This window comes from Fistularia commersonii, chromosome 36, assembly GCF_037954325.1.
Source record: "Fistularia commersonii isolate RoL2024-O1a breed Wild chromosome 36, RoL_Fcom_v1.0, whole genome shotgun sequence".
NCBI lineage: Eukaryota > Metazoa > Chordata > Actinopteri > Syngnathiformes > Fistulariidae > Fistularia > Fistularia commersonii.
Window position 1 is genome coordinate 1,897,428 of NC_141319.1, and position 16,141 is coordinate 1,913,568.

At 42.0% G+C, this 16,141-nt stretch overlaps 1 protein-coding gene across 1 annotated transcript; it reads left to right on the forward strand.

Annotated features, from left to right (window-relative positions):
* Positions 1–7,957: 7,957 nt before the first annotated feature.
* Positions 7,958–15,973, forward strand: LOC147213307 (kunitz-type protease inhibitor 1-like). The gene is made up of 10 exons (XM_086143071.1): positions 7,958–8,469; positions 10,390–10,550; positions 10,821–10,962; positions 13,279–13,449; positions 13,541–13,576; positions 13,723–13,851; positions 13,927–13,977; positions 14,060–14,230; positions 14,938–15,000; positions 15,074–15,973. Exons 1-10 carry the CDS (start codon positions 8,049–8,051, stop codon positions 15,253–15,255), a joined length of 1,527 nt encoding a protein of 508 aa, XP_085999197.1. The 5' UTR covers positions 7,958–8,048; the 3' UTR covers positions 15,256–15,973.
* The last annotated feature ends 168 nt before the right edge of the window (positions 15,974–16,141 follow it).

A 16,141-nucleotide genomic window follows, 5' to 3' on the forward strand; every position in this document is an offset into this window, starting at 1 on the left:
TCAGGTATGAAGAGAAAAAAAGGTGGATGAAGGCGGAGTTTACTTTGACCAGTTTGCTGCCTTTGGAAATTCAAATATAAATAAACCTAATTAACAGCATGTTATTGGTTATTGTTCAGTGCTGAATTTAGTTATAAAAGGAGCTTTTCTTCTGGTCTCTCGCAGATGTTTGTCATTAGATCTTTAAAAACAAATCCTATAATTTTCAGCATGATGTTACGGATTTCTCGCTTTTTGTGAAATTCCGAGGGTCACACTAAGCTAATTTTTTTAAATAACAGTTACAATACAGTAGAAGTTTAAATGGTGTTAAAATATTCCACTTGTCAAAATCCAGAAAACTATTTATTTTTCCCCAGGAATTTGCACAGTGATCACTGAATTAGCCGGCCAACAGGCTGGGGAGGCAGCAAGGTTCCCGCGGAGCATGGGGGTTGTGAAATCCATCTTAAACCTCATGGTGAATTGGCAGGCAGACGGAACAACAGGCCACGGCTCGTCCGACGGTGAGTCAAAACAAACGGATACAATCCTCGTCCTCTCCAGTTCGGACACGTCGCTCCACGGCAGCCCGCCCTGCCTTTGTCCCGAACCCTTTGCTGCGGGTGGGACCCCCGTCTTCCACTCTGCAGAGACCCGAATATCTCAAAAAGGATTTCTTTTAAACACGACAAACTCAATCCCGCCTCAGAATCTCACTTGTTACCTGTTTATCAAAAAGAAAAGTTTTTTTTTTTTTCTAAAGGAAATACATAACAATACTGGTGTTTTGTGTCTTGACATCTGTTTTGGAGGAATGATGATTCCTGATGATTCAGATGATTTCTTAAAAAAAGAAAACAAACAAACAAACAAACAAAAAAAAAAAACAGAAGAGAGTTAATTAAGGAAATATTTTAAGTGCTTTCCTTTGCTTGTTGCTTGTGGTTATTAGGGATTTAAGATTATTTCAATCTTCATTAACCTGAAAAACATGTCATTTAAATATAAATCAATTCAAGCCGCACTGATTTCACCTGGAAAACACCAAATGTTGTTGCGCACAAACCTTAATCTACATTTATAAATACTATTGATAAAGCAGAAACAACCATTAAGGTGCTTTTTCCATGTATATATTTAAAGTTGGTTGTGGAGCTAAAAGTGGTTTATGCAATTTTGTTTTGCTGTGATAATGGTCTTGTGGAAGAGGGAAAGTCAAGAAGTTTGTATCCAGTTATGAGCGGACCAGGATGATTCAAACACTGTCATCTTTCTACAAAATAATATTTTATTAATGGCTTTTAGTGTAAAAAAAGAAGACACTAAGTTAGATGGAACCCACGTGGGGGATCTCAGCTATACAGTTCGGACAGCGGCTCGATCCGAGGACCGACAGCGAAGAGCGTCAGTCGGCATTCAGCAGCAACCGCAAGAATTTCCTCCACATCCAGGAGAATTTCGCTGCGGAGAGGAAGAGGTTCAGTCAGCTTAAGAGGAGTCAAATCATCACAAAACTGAAGAATCCAGGTGTCACATGGACATCAAGCATACTGAGGTTGGCTTCCACAGAACCTCTCTGGTGTCCAGCCCTCGTCGTCTTTCACCATGACCATGCTGCTATTTGTCAGGAGGAGTTGGACTGTTTCCTCCCTGACGTCTTGTTGGAGGTCCAGGTCCAAAGTGTCGGGTTAGGACAGCAGAACCCCCTGACACAGAAAACTGAAAGTCACTCTGAGAACCCCCTGTTCCTGTAAAACGAACCTTACCAGCCACGTCCTGTGACCGACCTGTGGCAGCAGATGAGGAGCTGCGGTCAGCAGGCGCAGCAGAGCACTGGCCCAGACAACGACAGACGCCTCGCCGAACACCCGCTCGGTCAGCTCCTGGAAGAGTCTCGGGTTAGACAGGTTTTTTTTTTTTCCCACATCAACACTTTTCCATTTTCACCCAAATGGGAACACACGGTGAACAGGGGCTCGGGCGCGCCGTGTACACGGTGATGCAGCCGTCCTCAAACAGGGGGCACAGAGGTTCTTCTGCAGGCGAAGGAACAAGTGGAAATCCCAGGGCAGCCGTTCGCTGTCCACCTGCAGACACAACGCCCGCTGTTACCATGGAGACCAGGAGGAGGGGGAGGATTACACAGATGCACTCCTTTGTTCTCGCTATTTAAAGGTTTGTCAGTTTGGTGGCTACAATTACTATAATTCCCATGAGCCTCTATAACCGGTTGTTTTCTTGTAACAGGTCATTTTAGCTATTTCTCTGTTATTTTTGTTTTTTCAAGTCAGTTTATTCAAACCAATTTTAAGGCACAATTTCACGATTTTCATCTGCATTTTTCATGTTTTCAGATAGTACATACTCTTTCATACTCTTTCTTTTTTTTTAAATCCCAAAGTTCTTTTCCTTGAATTATTTAGGTTTTACCTTAATTTTGTTCTATTGGACTTTATAATGATAAAGCTTTTCTGTTATATGAAAGTAAAAAGGTGTGGTGAACCAGCAACATGTTTAACTTCAACCTCAGATTGCAACCTGCAATCAAATGCAAAGTATATTGAGCTTTTAAGCAGGTGCATCATGGGAGTTGTAGTGAATTCTCCACCCGCTTTTTCAATAGCAAAAAGAAATGTCAGATCCAGCTTCACCTTGATAATAACAAAATTGTCATCGGACTCCTTTATACACCTAGAGGGTGTCTCCCTCCAGAAGACGCAAGTAGCCCTGAAACGTTAGGCTTTGGCTTCCCTTGGACACACAGGGCGTCAGCAAAGACATTGGCTTCAGTGTCACAAAGCTTTTGGATCAGATTTAAATCTCCTGAAATGGTCATACACGCTTGTGTCAATGTTAAACATTTTAACTATTTTCTAAACCGCTGATTTATCGATGGGTGGATGAAATGGTATCGAGTTGAAAACAGCCATCTTCCTTCACGACAGGGAGGGGGCTCCGAATGGAAGTCTGAGCATGAAGTGATATGACTGAGATCTAGCAGCCGCTACTAGGCCCGTGTCACAGGGATTCCAAGTTCTTTGCGCTGATGGGAGATGTCACAGGCACACACACAAAAAAGACACAAATTATGGTTTAATAGCGCAAAGACAGGAAATCCTATTACATAAGATCATAAAGGAAGAAAAGAAATAATATTTTGTCTTTATTCTGTGGATAAAATTAACACATGATATCGGAAGACAAAAGGATACTGTGGGAATAACGTTCCTGGATTAGACTGAATCTGCCTCCTCACCAGGTGAGTTGGACTCCTCCTGGTCCAGAGGACTAGAGTTGCTGGCGGAGGTGAAAATCTGGTCTTTCATTCTGGTCTCCTGGATTGTGATCAGGATCCTCTGAGGTTTGGATACCCGTTTCCATACATGAGCGGTAAGCAGCTTGGAACCTGATACCGTCCCCAGGTCTGTAATCAGCCCCTGGGTGACGATCGTGTTCAGTGAACTTTTCGCCAGAGAAATCCAGATCTACGACCAGCCGGACGACGATCGGGAAACAAACCTGAGAGAGAACCGAGGAACCGATGACACCTGTTCGATACTGTTGGAACGCATTGCCTGTCAGACCAGGACAAACCTGGACGGAGACTCACCTGGATCCCGACTCGGGACCCTCAAACACAGATTGGTTTCATCGGGGCGCAGGAAAACATCATCCACCAGCTGGGTCGCCGTCGGGTCGGGATGTGGAGCATCAGCAGCTGCTGACTCGTCAAATATCTGGAAGGAGGTCGGAGGTTCAATGGGGTCAGTGGTGAAGGGGCCAGATCCCCGAGGAGTAACCTGTAAAAGAAAATGCCATCATTCTATAATTATAAAGATGACAACTTTTACATTTCTAAGCTACAGTTATTTTTGTCTGTACTTCAGTGCTAGTTTGCAGGTCTGGTGTAGTATTTACAGTGCTGCCAAACTGTTTCCATTGTGTTCTGCTCTACTGTTGTCACTGTCTGCAATACTTGGTATATTTTCAACATTTGTTGCCATTCCTTTTCCTGCAAAGAAACACCACAGAGATTTCCCCAGCTAAAGTGCAACAGCACCTGCTGCACAAGGTTCATTTTCACTGGCAGCTCCTGGATCAGCTGCTCCTCAACCTCTGTCAGATGCCTCCCTTTCCCTGCAAGAGCAGGCCAGTGTCAGTTAAGGTTAGTATAGAGGCTGAACTAAAGATTGGAGTGGCGGCCTGTGTTAGCATCAAGATTAATAACAACAATAATGCATTTTATTTGAAGGTGCCTTTCAGTCTATGCCATAAGATGACCGGCGTAGGTCAAGGGGCAGTGAGTGCACCATTTGCCAGCCGCTATCTCTGCTGGTCATATTGTTTGGCTCTCGGCTCTTCGGAGCTGAACTCAATCCCTCCTTGCTGAAGCAAATTTTGATGAGACACACTCTGCTGTCTGACCTCATCAACCCCTGCCCCTTGGGGTGTCTGAGCTGGTGGCAGTAGCCTCTGATAAGCTGAGCTGCAGCCAATAGGAACACAGAAAGGAATTTCATGTTGAATGTTAAATTTTCCAAATGATTGAAAATGTTTACAAATCACCAAAAATGAAACCCAAAAAAACAAAAAACTTCATAAGTATCACTTTGATTTGCACTTTAAGACGTGGACAAAATAAACATGTGTGCGAGGGGATACTTATAAGTTCTGATTTTAAAGCATCTTGTGATTTATTTTATTCATGCGCACTAACTTTAAACACCAACTGGATTAGTGTGGGGCTAAAGTTCAATAGAAAAAAAAATCACCAATAAGGAAGGAGCTTGTTTATGAATATTGCCCTGAACTGCACGTCCTGCACCTTCAGGTTTTATACCAGTAATGTGACTGGAAATACTCACTGTTTTCAAAACAGTGAGTGTTTCCGTTGATGACGCCACCTGCAGAAAAAGACTTTCGGCCATGACTTCACCCGGATCACATGGACAAATCTCAGTACAGCCGTCAGTCTGAGCCGGTCAAGCACAACCTGCGTGATCCGAATCACAGCCCAGGATTTACATATAAAATTATCAGTTTAATTTTTTTAAGAACTTACATCAGTAGACACTTTTGGTGCAAAAATAAGAAATTGAATTGAATTCCCGTTTTTGCCAAGTCATTGAAACATTTGCTGATCATGCTTGTTTTCTGCATAACTGTAAAAGCAATTTACAGTGTTAAATTATGTGAAACGGCCTTTTTTGTATGCGAAAAAAAACAACCATACGGATCTGGCAAAAAGTGACAAACAAATAAAAAGACATGATAAAAATCATATGTAAATAATCACGGAATATAGGACCATAAGTAACCATAAATGACCCAAAATATCGCGAGATTTGGCGCAAAACTACATGAGCATAACCTCGCCTGTTGTCCAGTGATGTGGTGCTAATCTGAAAGTATGTTATTGTTCTTGTCATTTTTCTTGTATATTCCTGCCAGAGGCCGGATGACAGACGGGATTCTAATGTATCGTACAAAGTAGTAAACTGTCGTATTCCAGGGAAATATTCTCTTCAGTAGGGAAGAAAAACTACCAATCACCGAAATTTAAATGACGCTTGGCCAACGCTTTCTCAACGGTGAGCCTCGACATTTATCTTGCCAGCAGGGGGGAGTAGTTTGACACACTTTTATAAACTGTAATCGAAAAAAATAGCTTGAAACTCTCAAAAGGCATGATATTTTGTGTAAATATAAGTCATAATTTTGAAAAGTGATCGTTTACCAATCGAAACTTCTAAATGACGTTTGGTGATGGGGCTGACACAGAGTCAGTTAGAACTTTTTAACGAAGTGAATACGACTTCGACAGACATTAACAATCTTTAATGGTCGTTATTTAAGTGTCGAAAGTCCCGTAGCGGCTCTGATTGGTCCAACGTAAAGATGACGTCACGTTGGGTCGCACTCTCATGGCCTTACTCTGTCCTCTAGCGTTCACTTTGTGTACCGCACAGTGAAGACAACATCCAAATGTTTGCATCCGTGATCTGACGTCTGACTTGAGAGAAATCAATCACTTTAAATAAGGGACTCATATTGGTCCGGGGGGCAGATACTGCCTAATTTGATGTCAAGGGAGCCGGACCAGTAAAATCATTACATAGAAGTAACGCTGACTCCAAATTTTTCCTTTGTTTCAAATGTCAAATGTTCCTCTTTTAAAGTAATACAACTGAATACAACTGTCAACAGCAGCATATTTTAATTTATTATGTATCATTACCTTAGGTACTTCTTGTACTTGTGAGAATGAAACATTTAAATGTGTATTTGAATTCCTTTATAAATGTTAACAGCAATAAATTCATATCATTTATATATTAATATTATTATTATTACTATATTTTATTATTTTTTAACAATTACTAATTTTAATCCCTTACCCACCCCATCAGGGAATTGTATCTCCTTTAAGCTCTGAGAGATACCAGGGAGTTCTTGCACAGGATTCTAGCTGTACCCAGAATTGTGCTTTTCTGGGCAGGGATCTCAGATGTTCCTCCTGGAGCCATTCTTCCCGTTTAGGGGTTCATACTGCTCCAAGTGACTCTATCCCTACTGTGAGCACTATTGTGATCATCTTCTCTGATTTCTCCTTGAAAATTTCTGCTGCTTCTTGTCCACACACACACACACACACACACACACACACACACACACACTCACTCACTCACTCACTCACTCACTCACTCACTCACTCACTCACTCACTCATTTTTTTAACCATTCATCCATCTTCTGCTGTGGGTTGTTGGGAATATATATGTATCATATCCCTATATATAGAGAAAGGGATAGATAGGTTGTTTTGTGTTTCTATTAAGCTAAAAAGTAATTTGTTTCTGACAGTATTTTGTGCAAAAGTACAATTAAATCTGATGAGAATAGCCAATTTTTCAAACACTTCAATATGTGTTGTTGAATAATCAGCATCTTGACTGATTGTCTAGAGAAGATTTTGTTGTTGTCAACAAAATCTCATCCAGAACCTCCAATTTGATCCTGTAATAACATGTACTTGTGAGAAAAAATGTTAAAGAGGACACAATATAGACTATGAAATATAGGGAGGGCCACGGTGCTATTGTAGCACAAAAAGCAAGAATTTCCAGCAAAAATCTGAAAAAAAAAAAAAAAACAAGAAAATAAAAAGCATGTGTTGCAGAGCCACCTCTCGCCAGTAGATGATACTGACGCTATAGAACTTCCATATTGTTCAGTTGAAGTTTTATTGACAAAATGATTTTTTTTTTTGCTGAAAACAACTCCTTATTCAATCAATGGCTCAGTTTTCTTTCGTGTGTTTTCTGAAAAACTGGCGATTATTCTAAGGCAACGGTATACATTCATACGCAATATATTGATGCTTTCTGTAAGAAATTAGAATTCATTTATTGATTCCTAAGGGGAAACTTCTGATATAAGTTAAAAAGATAGATCAAAAAAGGAAAAGTGAGAAAACGACTAAGAGAAACTGCACCAGGCTGCATGCACGGTCTGGCATGCACACTAAAACCGATATTTTGGTAAACGCTTGAAACTAGAAATTCATACTTACCAAAGTAGTAAGCATAGAGAGTAAAGGGAAGTTAAATACATATTTTTATTTATTAAAGGCCCTTAAGGTGACCAATACACACACACACACACACATGCGCACACACAGAAATCCTTACCTTATTACCTGTATTCCTTCACAGGTACCGCTTAATGAGTTTAATTCTAAAAAGTTACAGGTTAGTGTATGTACTATTAATACTACTTATAATAACAACAATAACAGTAGTGCTGTGTTGAACTGAATTCTTCTTCTTTTCTGTATATCTTTTTCTTTTCTGTATATATATCTGTTCATCTGCACCCGGTGCAGCTGCCCGTGCAGGCACACCTGCATGACGTCACTGAGGGGGGGTTGTCACGTTTCTTTTCCTGTGTTTGTGTGCGTGTGTGTGAGAGCGTGAAGAGCCGAGACACACCTGAGGAATCAATCACCCTGGAGCGGCCGTACGCGCCGTCAACTGCCGTCTAAAGTTTGGAAACACGAGAGCCAAGATGCGTCCAGAATCACCTTCGATACTCGTTCATCCTCTTCTCCTCATCGTCGTCGCACTTTTGCGCGGAGGAGCGGCGGAGGACGCGGACTGCGACGGATCCTTCCGCGCCGGTAAGGCGGACTTCGTGCCGGACGTCGAGGACGCGGTGAAGGAGGGAGCGGCCATGCTCTCCACGGAGCGCGTCCTCGCCGCGGAGCCTTGTGAGGCCGCCTGCTGCGCGGACCGGCGCTGCAACCTGGCGCTGCTGGAGCCGAGCGGCGGCGACGGCGGGAGCGCACAGCCGCAGAACCGCTCCTGCGTCCTGTTCAATTGCATCCACAGGAGGAGGTTCGTGTGCAGGTTCGTGAACAAGGCGGGATACCAGACCTACATCCGCGACGACGTGTACCGGAAGTACTTGGATGTGGCCCTGGGCCCAGGTGAGAGTCTCTGACGGGCCCTTGGAACCCACGAATGGGCTTCCGGGGGTCCAGGTCCTTGGCGATGCAAGGAATACATTATTTTCTACACTAACGCTTTCACTTGATCCATCTCATCCTGATAATTAGAAACACATTTGCATTTATCATTTCAAATGTCTTTCCAATTTCGTGAAATTCCTGTTATTTTCAATTGTTATATAGCATTTTGAGATGAGATGAGAACAACTTTATCAATCCCGAAGGAAATTGTTGTGCCAGAGTTTCAAGCAAAATGCATTTTGGCCCTTTATAAACTTTTTGACTTCATTTGCTCATTTAAACAAACAAACAAAATAAACACGATTTTGATTAAAAAAAACTTTTCCATTGTCAGTTTTCCTCCAATGTTTTTTCGCGATTTTTCAACAACATGTTGTATAATGTAATGCCTCACCTTATTGAAATAATCACGAAGGTAATTTTTTGCAAGTTTTTCAGAAAACATAAAAACAACAGAGTCATATGTTGGATAAGGAGTTGATTTGGGGGGAAAAAAGACAAAAAATGACTCATGCGATCATTTTAAGAGGGTGATAACATACATTAATGGCATTTGCTTAAAATCGGAGTGAGAAACAACCTTGGAGAGTGTTTTCATCAAACATTAAGGTTTCATATTTATATCGTGCCTTTAGATAACATAACTGTCTCTTTAACGTGGTGATTCCTGAATCATCTATTTTGTGCGGTGAAATGTCTGCTCCTTGAGTATTTTTTGGTTTTAACTTAAATTTGGGAAGCATTTCCGATGCTAGGGGAAGACAGGAGGTGAGCAACTGAATGCCCTGTATCCCATAATACTAAGGTGAGCAGAAAAACAACTGAAGACCCGAGAGAGCCGAGGGAGTGGCAATATGAAGCAGGTCTGATAGCAATAGAGGAGACCGGTTGTGGATGCATTTATAAGTTAGGAGCAATATTTTGAAGTTTATCCTGGACTTTATGGGCAACCAGTGGAGCTGTTGAAGGACTGGGTCGCTGTGTGTTCGGGACCGAACGGCAGAACTGTGGAGGAGCTGGAGTTTGTGGAGGGGTTCGTCAGGGAGACCGAAAAGAATGGAGGTGCAGTGATCTATCTGGGAGTGATAAGGCTATGGACAAGAATGGCTCCAGCATGTGGAGGAAAGAAGGGCCACATCGATATTGTGTGGAAATAGTCGGACTGGGTGAAATGTATAAATATGGGACCATTTACTATCTAGGACAGGGGTGGGCAAACTACAGCCCGGGGGCCAGATCCGGCCCCTTGGTCTTTCTAATCTGTCCTGCCAAAGATTGGTACAGGATTCATACTTGATGTGAATGATTGGATCAATGAATGTGGGAGCTCAAAGAGGAGATTATTTAGTTTTTGGAGCTACTTGAGAATTTTCCTGAGCTGAGTGATACAGATTGGCTTTGTGATTTAGCTTTTACTGTGGACATACTGACACACAAAGCTACAAGGGGTAAAACCAGTTTGTGCATGAAATGCAAGCAAACGTCAGAGCCTTCAAAACCAAGCTGGTTTTATTTTCAAAGCAAATTTCAGACGAGTCTGTACTGTTAACTGATATTTTTTTTTTATTTATATGTATCGTATCTCGTGCTGACCCGGCCCGTCTGTCAAATTTTAGAAGTCAATTCGGACCCTGAGCCAAAAAGTTTGCCCTCCCCTGCCCAACCTCAGAAGCGATAGAGGAGTCGTTAATGTTGATGGAGAAGATGAGCTTTGTGAATGCTGGGCGCCATACCCGAGAGGAAAATCTTGGTTTCGTCACTGTTTTGTCAGAGAAAGTCCTAGCATCATGGCTTGATCTCTTGATTCCACAGGAAGTCTCATGGCCGGCCAACCCCCTTTTGTGAATCGATGTCTGTGTTTTCGTCATCTGTCCCCAGATAAGCTGCCACAGCCCATCGCTATCGCTGGCCCCGACGTGGTCGTCCAGCCCGGGGCGACAGTGATGCTCAATGGCAGCGAGAGTCTGTCGCTCGGCGATGCCAGCATCACCGGTTACTCATGGAGTCTGCTGAGCGGAAACACCAGCGTCAGGATGGAGGTGAGAGCAGGCGAGTCGGTGTGAGGAGTGGCTTAAAGCTGAGGTGATTAATGGCGGGTGACACACGGTGATTGATCAAGATTTACCAGAATATTTATGAGATGATGATGAAGGCGAGACGCATTATTATTTTCACTGCAGATCAGCTATTGTTCCAGACGCATTTCAAATTCAAAATTGTATTTGCTTCACCTCAGCTGCTCTTGCGGTTGGAGTTTCCTGATACTCTCTATCTTAACTCCCCCCAAATCTCTGAATTTGATTGTGCAGAAAACCGACCTAGAGGACCAGGTGCAGCTCTCCAACCTGTTTCCGGGTCCCTACGTCTTCCAGCTGACTGTCACCGACTCCAACGGCCAGTCACGGCCAGCGAATGTCACTGTGCTTGTTCTTGGCCCTGAACTTTCCAGCTGTGAGTGCTCATTTATTTATCATTCATTTGTTCATTTTTGTTATTGTGCTGTAGAAATTCTGAATTAAAAGATAATAATTAAAAATTAAGCAAAAAAAACAACCAAAAAACAGAAACAGCGTATTTAAGCCTGTAGTTGTACAAAACTGAAAAATAAGACCGTACTCTTCATTCAACTGGCTTGATTGTTTTCTACAGTTAGTGATGAAGATCCCCTTTAAGGTAGCATAAAATACTTAAAAAAGTTGTCATTTTTAAGAAATGTGTGTGGAATAAACTTAGTCAGCAAACATTACCCACATGTTTGCTAGCTAAAATAAGAAGGGGGCACTGAGAAAACTAAATGAAAAAAAAACTCTAAAGTGTATTGCAAATAAAAACGAAGAGGAAATGACCTGGTAATCAACTTGAAAGGCTGTAATTATTTCAAAAACATAAAAAGATACTCGACGGATGAGTTGATTCCTTTTCAGTGTAGCTGCTGTTTCGGTGAATCAGGTTGTCTGTTTTCGCGCTGGCAGTTGACACCATGCTGAAACTGGTCAAACCTGAATCTCTCTCTCTCTCTCTCTCTCTCCCTCTCTCTCTCTCTCTCTCTTACTCTCACACACACACACACAAACAAACACACACTCCACGAGGTCATCGACCTTCTACACCACCTCCCGCCGCAGACTTGTGCTTTACCAAGTGGCTGATGGTGTGTGCATCTGCTCCTCTGTCACTGCCCAATGTTTACCTGACATTTCCAAGCATATTTTACCGTGTTTGCCAAAATGCCGCATTTGTTGAGTGTCAACACAGGTAACGTGACGACACGCCCTGTGTACAACAAACACACACACACACACCCTGCCACATAAGTCCAACGTGAGAAACCCTCTTGCTGATTGAAGACAAAATGCTGGGTAATGTAATTAGAAACACGCCTTACGCAGGAATATGCGCCAAAAGATTGTGTATTGTGATATGATAGAACATGATGTAACAGGAGAGACGCACATAAAGATCCTTCGTAGGCTTGAAATGTGAGATAGTCACTGGAACCATGTGACTATCAAATATCATATATGTCTGTGGAGGTTCTCAGTCATCCAGGTCATTGTGAATTCTTGTCAAAATCTTCTTCAGAACTGAGAAAGAAACATCTTAAGGTGAAGAAATTGAAGTCGAGAACATTTTGACAAGAATATTGTGTGTTGCTTTTTTAAAAAGTTTTAAAATGCAAATCACAACATCTGGACGTTGCTGTATTGCTGTTAAGACGAGGACGAAAAAGCCATGAAATCCAATGTTGTAATACCTTGACTTAAGAGTTGAATTGGTTCAGTAAATGAGCTTGTAACTCAAATTGCTCATATATCAAATTAAATTTCCCCCATTGTGTGTTCCTTTTTTAAAAAGTTTTAAAATGTAAATCGCAACATCTGGACGTTGCTATATTGCTGTTAAGACGAGGACAAAGATGCCAGTGAATTCCAATGTGGTAATATTTTGACTTAAGAGTTGAATTGGTTCCGTAAATGAGCTTGTAACTCAAATTGCACATATATCAAATTAAATTTTCCCCATTAAAATGAATTGAAACACTTTTAATCCATTCCAGCCACCAGTTTTTGTCACTTGTTTTTAAATAAGAAAATATTTTAAGAATTATAAATTATGTATAAGATGTATTTACTTTGAGATCAGACGAAGATGCCGGTGGAGGAGGTTGGCGGAGTTTTTCCATTTGGTGCTCATGTTTAACTTTACATGCTTTGCTACACACTTAATGCTACAATATATTGCTTTATTGTTGAACTTAAATTAGCGACAGAGTGAATGCCGGTCCTCTCCGTCTGGCTTTGGATGACTTGTCTGATTCCTTGTCCGTTGACATCCCGCCATCTGCTGCACCAAATCCCCTGTAAATGTGTCGCGCCTTCTCACAAATAATACTCCCCATTACGGTATCACAACGACAACTTCTCTATCTATTCATGGACGAGTCAACAACACGCACATCTCGCTCTTGCTTTTCGATGATTTATGCTACCTCAGCATCAGACGCTCGTTCCGCTCGCTCGTAATTTAAATCTCCACTCATATCACAAGGCAAAAAAACAACTAGAATCTTGTAAGTTGATGCGCTTTCAAGTCAAGTTCTGCTGTCATGGGAAACAGAAGATGATGGCCTTGTAAATGGGCATGATAGATGACCTCTTGTAATCCACTAAACCACGATTCACATCGAGATATTGAAAATAGTGTTTGGCAAATGTGTTTTCCATTGATACATATAATTTGATGACTTGTGACTCCTGTTTGTCGTAGTGTACTGTCTGGTGCCAGAGAAGGTCGGTCCGTGTCGTGCAGCCTTCCCCCGTTGGCGTTATGATGAGACAACTGGAGAGTGTCTGCAGTTCACCTATGGAGGCTGCAAACAAAACCACAACAACTTCCTTTCCAAAAAAGACTGTCTGTCAGCCTGCAGGGGCATCACGGGTACACACACACACACACACACACACAGTCTATATTAAACAAACAAAGACACGTAGTATCACTGTAAGAGACAACTCCTTTGTGTTCACAGGGACTTCAGAACGCAGCAGAACCAGATCCGTTGGCAGTGAGTGGGCCGTCATTTGTTCTTGTCTCGTCTGTAAGACATGTTGATACTGACTGGATACTGTGTGTGTGTGTGTGTGTGTGTGTGTGTGTGTGTGTGTGTGTGTGTGTGTGTGTGTGTGTGTGTGTGTGTGCGCGTGTTTTTAGAAGAGTGTGGTGTGACGTGTGGTATTGATCAGCTGACCTGCGACGACGACTGCTGCCTGGACCGCAGTTTGGAGTGTGACAACACCACACACTGCAGCGACGCATCGGACGAATCCCACTGCAGTAAATGTAAAGTAGAAACGGTAGCACGCATGCGCATCCACACGTGCAGTAACACACGGTGACCTCTGACCTCGCCCACAGTGAACCAGACCTTGACCCGGCTGCTCAACATCGATGTGAACCAGAGAAAAGGTCAGTTTTTTTCACTTTTAGGCTGCATCTCATAGGGCGACTAGAGAGCTACATTGTAACTGATCCACCGCCTACACCCCAGCTCAGTGCACGGAGCCCCCCCGCACCGGCCCGTGTCGTGCGAGTCACACCCGCTGGTACTACGACCCGCTGGAAACCCGTTGCTACAGCTTCACCTATGGAGGCTGTGATGGCAACAACAACAACTTTGAAAATGAAGATGAGTGCAGCACCACGTGTGAAGGTGTCACAGGTACTTGTATTGAATGCTACTGTAAAAACACTATTAAGTACCATCGCCTCTGGAGTGCTTGCTGAAATTACACACAACATGTAGTAATACCAAACACGTTCTAACTCCCAATGTGTCGAAGCCTGACGAATGGTGACAATTTCCTTAGCATCACATACCGACACATTAGATCCCCCTTTCTGTTCGTTTTTCGACAAACCTGGAGTGTTAAGTCTACATCAACATATGTAACTATATCTAAACCTAACCTAAATAAAAGCGGCATTTGCATTTTCCACATCTTTCTGTTCCAAATGAGAAATAGTGTTGATTGATGCCACACCTGAAAATAGGTGCTTCTCAAGGTTTGTCCAAAGATGACGAGAAAGCCGGGGGCCGAATGCATTGGTATCTGACACAGACTCGGTGAGAACGCACACTAATCCCATATAAGATGATATGAAAACCATGGATCAGTAATTCACAACGCATGTACTGCTTTGCACTGAAAAACAAAAATATTAGCAAGAAATTGTTGAAAGTATTAAATAACCTTGAAAAAACTGACAGAAAGTGAATCAGCAGTGAGTTGTTACAGGTAATGAGTGAATGTTCACTCAAGAATTCAAAATTTTACATGTCTTTGTAATTCTTGGTAGAGGTAGATCGGAAAAAAAATAAGCGTGTTGTTTGTGAAGTAATGGTGTCCCCTCTGGTCATGCGCACAGAGCGTCATGTCTACGCCAAAGGAATATTTGAGCGCTTTGAGGAGGAAGACGACGACAACTCAGGTAAGAAAATGTCCAACGCACTGTTGTTTTCACCTGGAAGTGACAACACAAAGTGACACCACTGTCGTCTCAGGCGCAGTCGCTTTGGGTGTGATACTAACAGTGGTCATCTTGGCGCTGCTGGCTATTGTGGCCTACTGCTTCCTGAAGACCAGGAGGAAACACTTGCACCAGCCGGTCGCCACGGCGCCCCCCCACGTGGCTCTTTCTGTGCAGGAAACACCAGTGTACAACAGCACTACGAAGCCCATGTGACAACATTTTGCCCCTGGACATGGTGCATATTTTACAAATGGCAGCATCCACTAGGTGTGATGTAATTCCTGATCCGTGGCGTCGACCTCCGCTCCCGTCATCCTTGTCATATGATGTCATCTCCCCGTGTGACATCAGTGTTGCTGCTGCTGCCTAATATTATGGTTTCTGTTGTTTTCACACCTGGTGTGAGGGTTAGAAACTTTATATTTTGTTGTTCTGAAACACACACGAAATATCGGGAAATATACCCGGAAAATTTCTGCCTGATAACTGCTTTTATTCATATTTTTAAAACTTTTGTTTTTAATGTTTCAAAAATGTTCTCATTAAAATTTTCAAGTTATTTTTGCTTGTTATCCAGTGTTTTTTATGTTAGTGTTAATTTGCCCCATTTTCAAACATTTTAAACCAAAAGTAAAACGTTTTTGCATTTTTAACCGTGAGAATTCATGGGTCTATATGATTTTTTATGGAAGAAAATGATTTGATTAGCTCAAAATATTTACAAATTGGAGCAAATCCTTTTAAGTCAGTAAACCCATTAGTACAAAAAAAGTCACTGTCAGCTTCCTTAAAATCCTAATGGTATATATTGGAGTAGTTGTGTATGTGTGACCAGAAGAGTGTTATTTAATCCTCTTAGATAATTGATATCTGCTGACCTCACATTTTTATCATTCAGTATTTAATTTGTCATTAAAGTTTCACAAAATGCTTTGTTTTTATTGTGGTGTGAGAAAAAAACAGGAAGAAACATATAAATAAATCCTGAAGGGAGTATTGCTGTTACTCTTGTAAAAATCATATTTTTGCAAATATTTCACAAACTATATTGCTCTTTGACATTAAGCAGACTCACACACAAACATTGACACAATGGGAT

What these genes read in the sequence shown, in the direction of transcription:
- LOC147213307 (XM_086143071.1), top strand. Translation starts at nt 8,049, where the DNA reads ATGCGTCCAGAATCACCTTCGATACTCGTTCATCCTCTTCTCCTCATC. An exon ending in CGAATCCCACTGCAGTAAAT is followed by an intron (nt 13,852 to 13,926) that starts GTAAAGTAGAAA and finishes CCTCGCCCACAG; the next exon opens with TGAACCAGACCTTGACCCGG. An exon ending in GGAAGACGACGACAACTCAG is followed by an intron (nt 15,001 to 15,073) that starts GTAAGAAAATGT and finishes CTGTCGTCTCAG; the next exon opens with GCGCAGTCGCTTTGGGTGTG.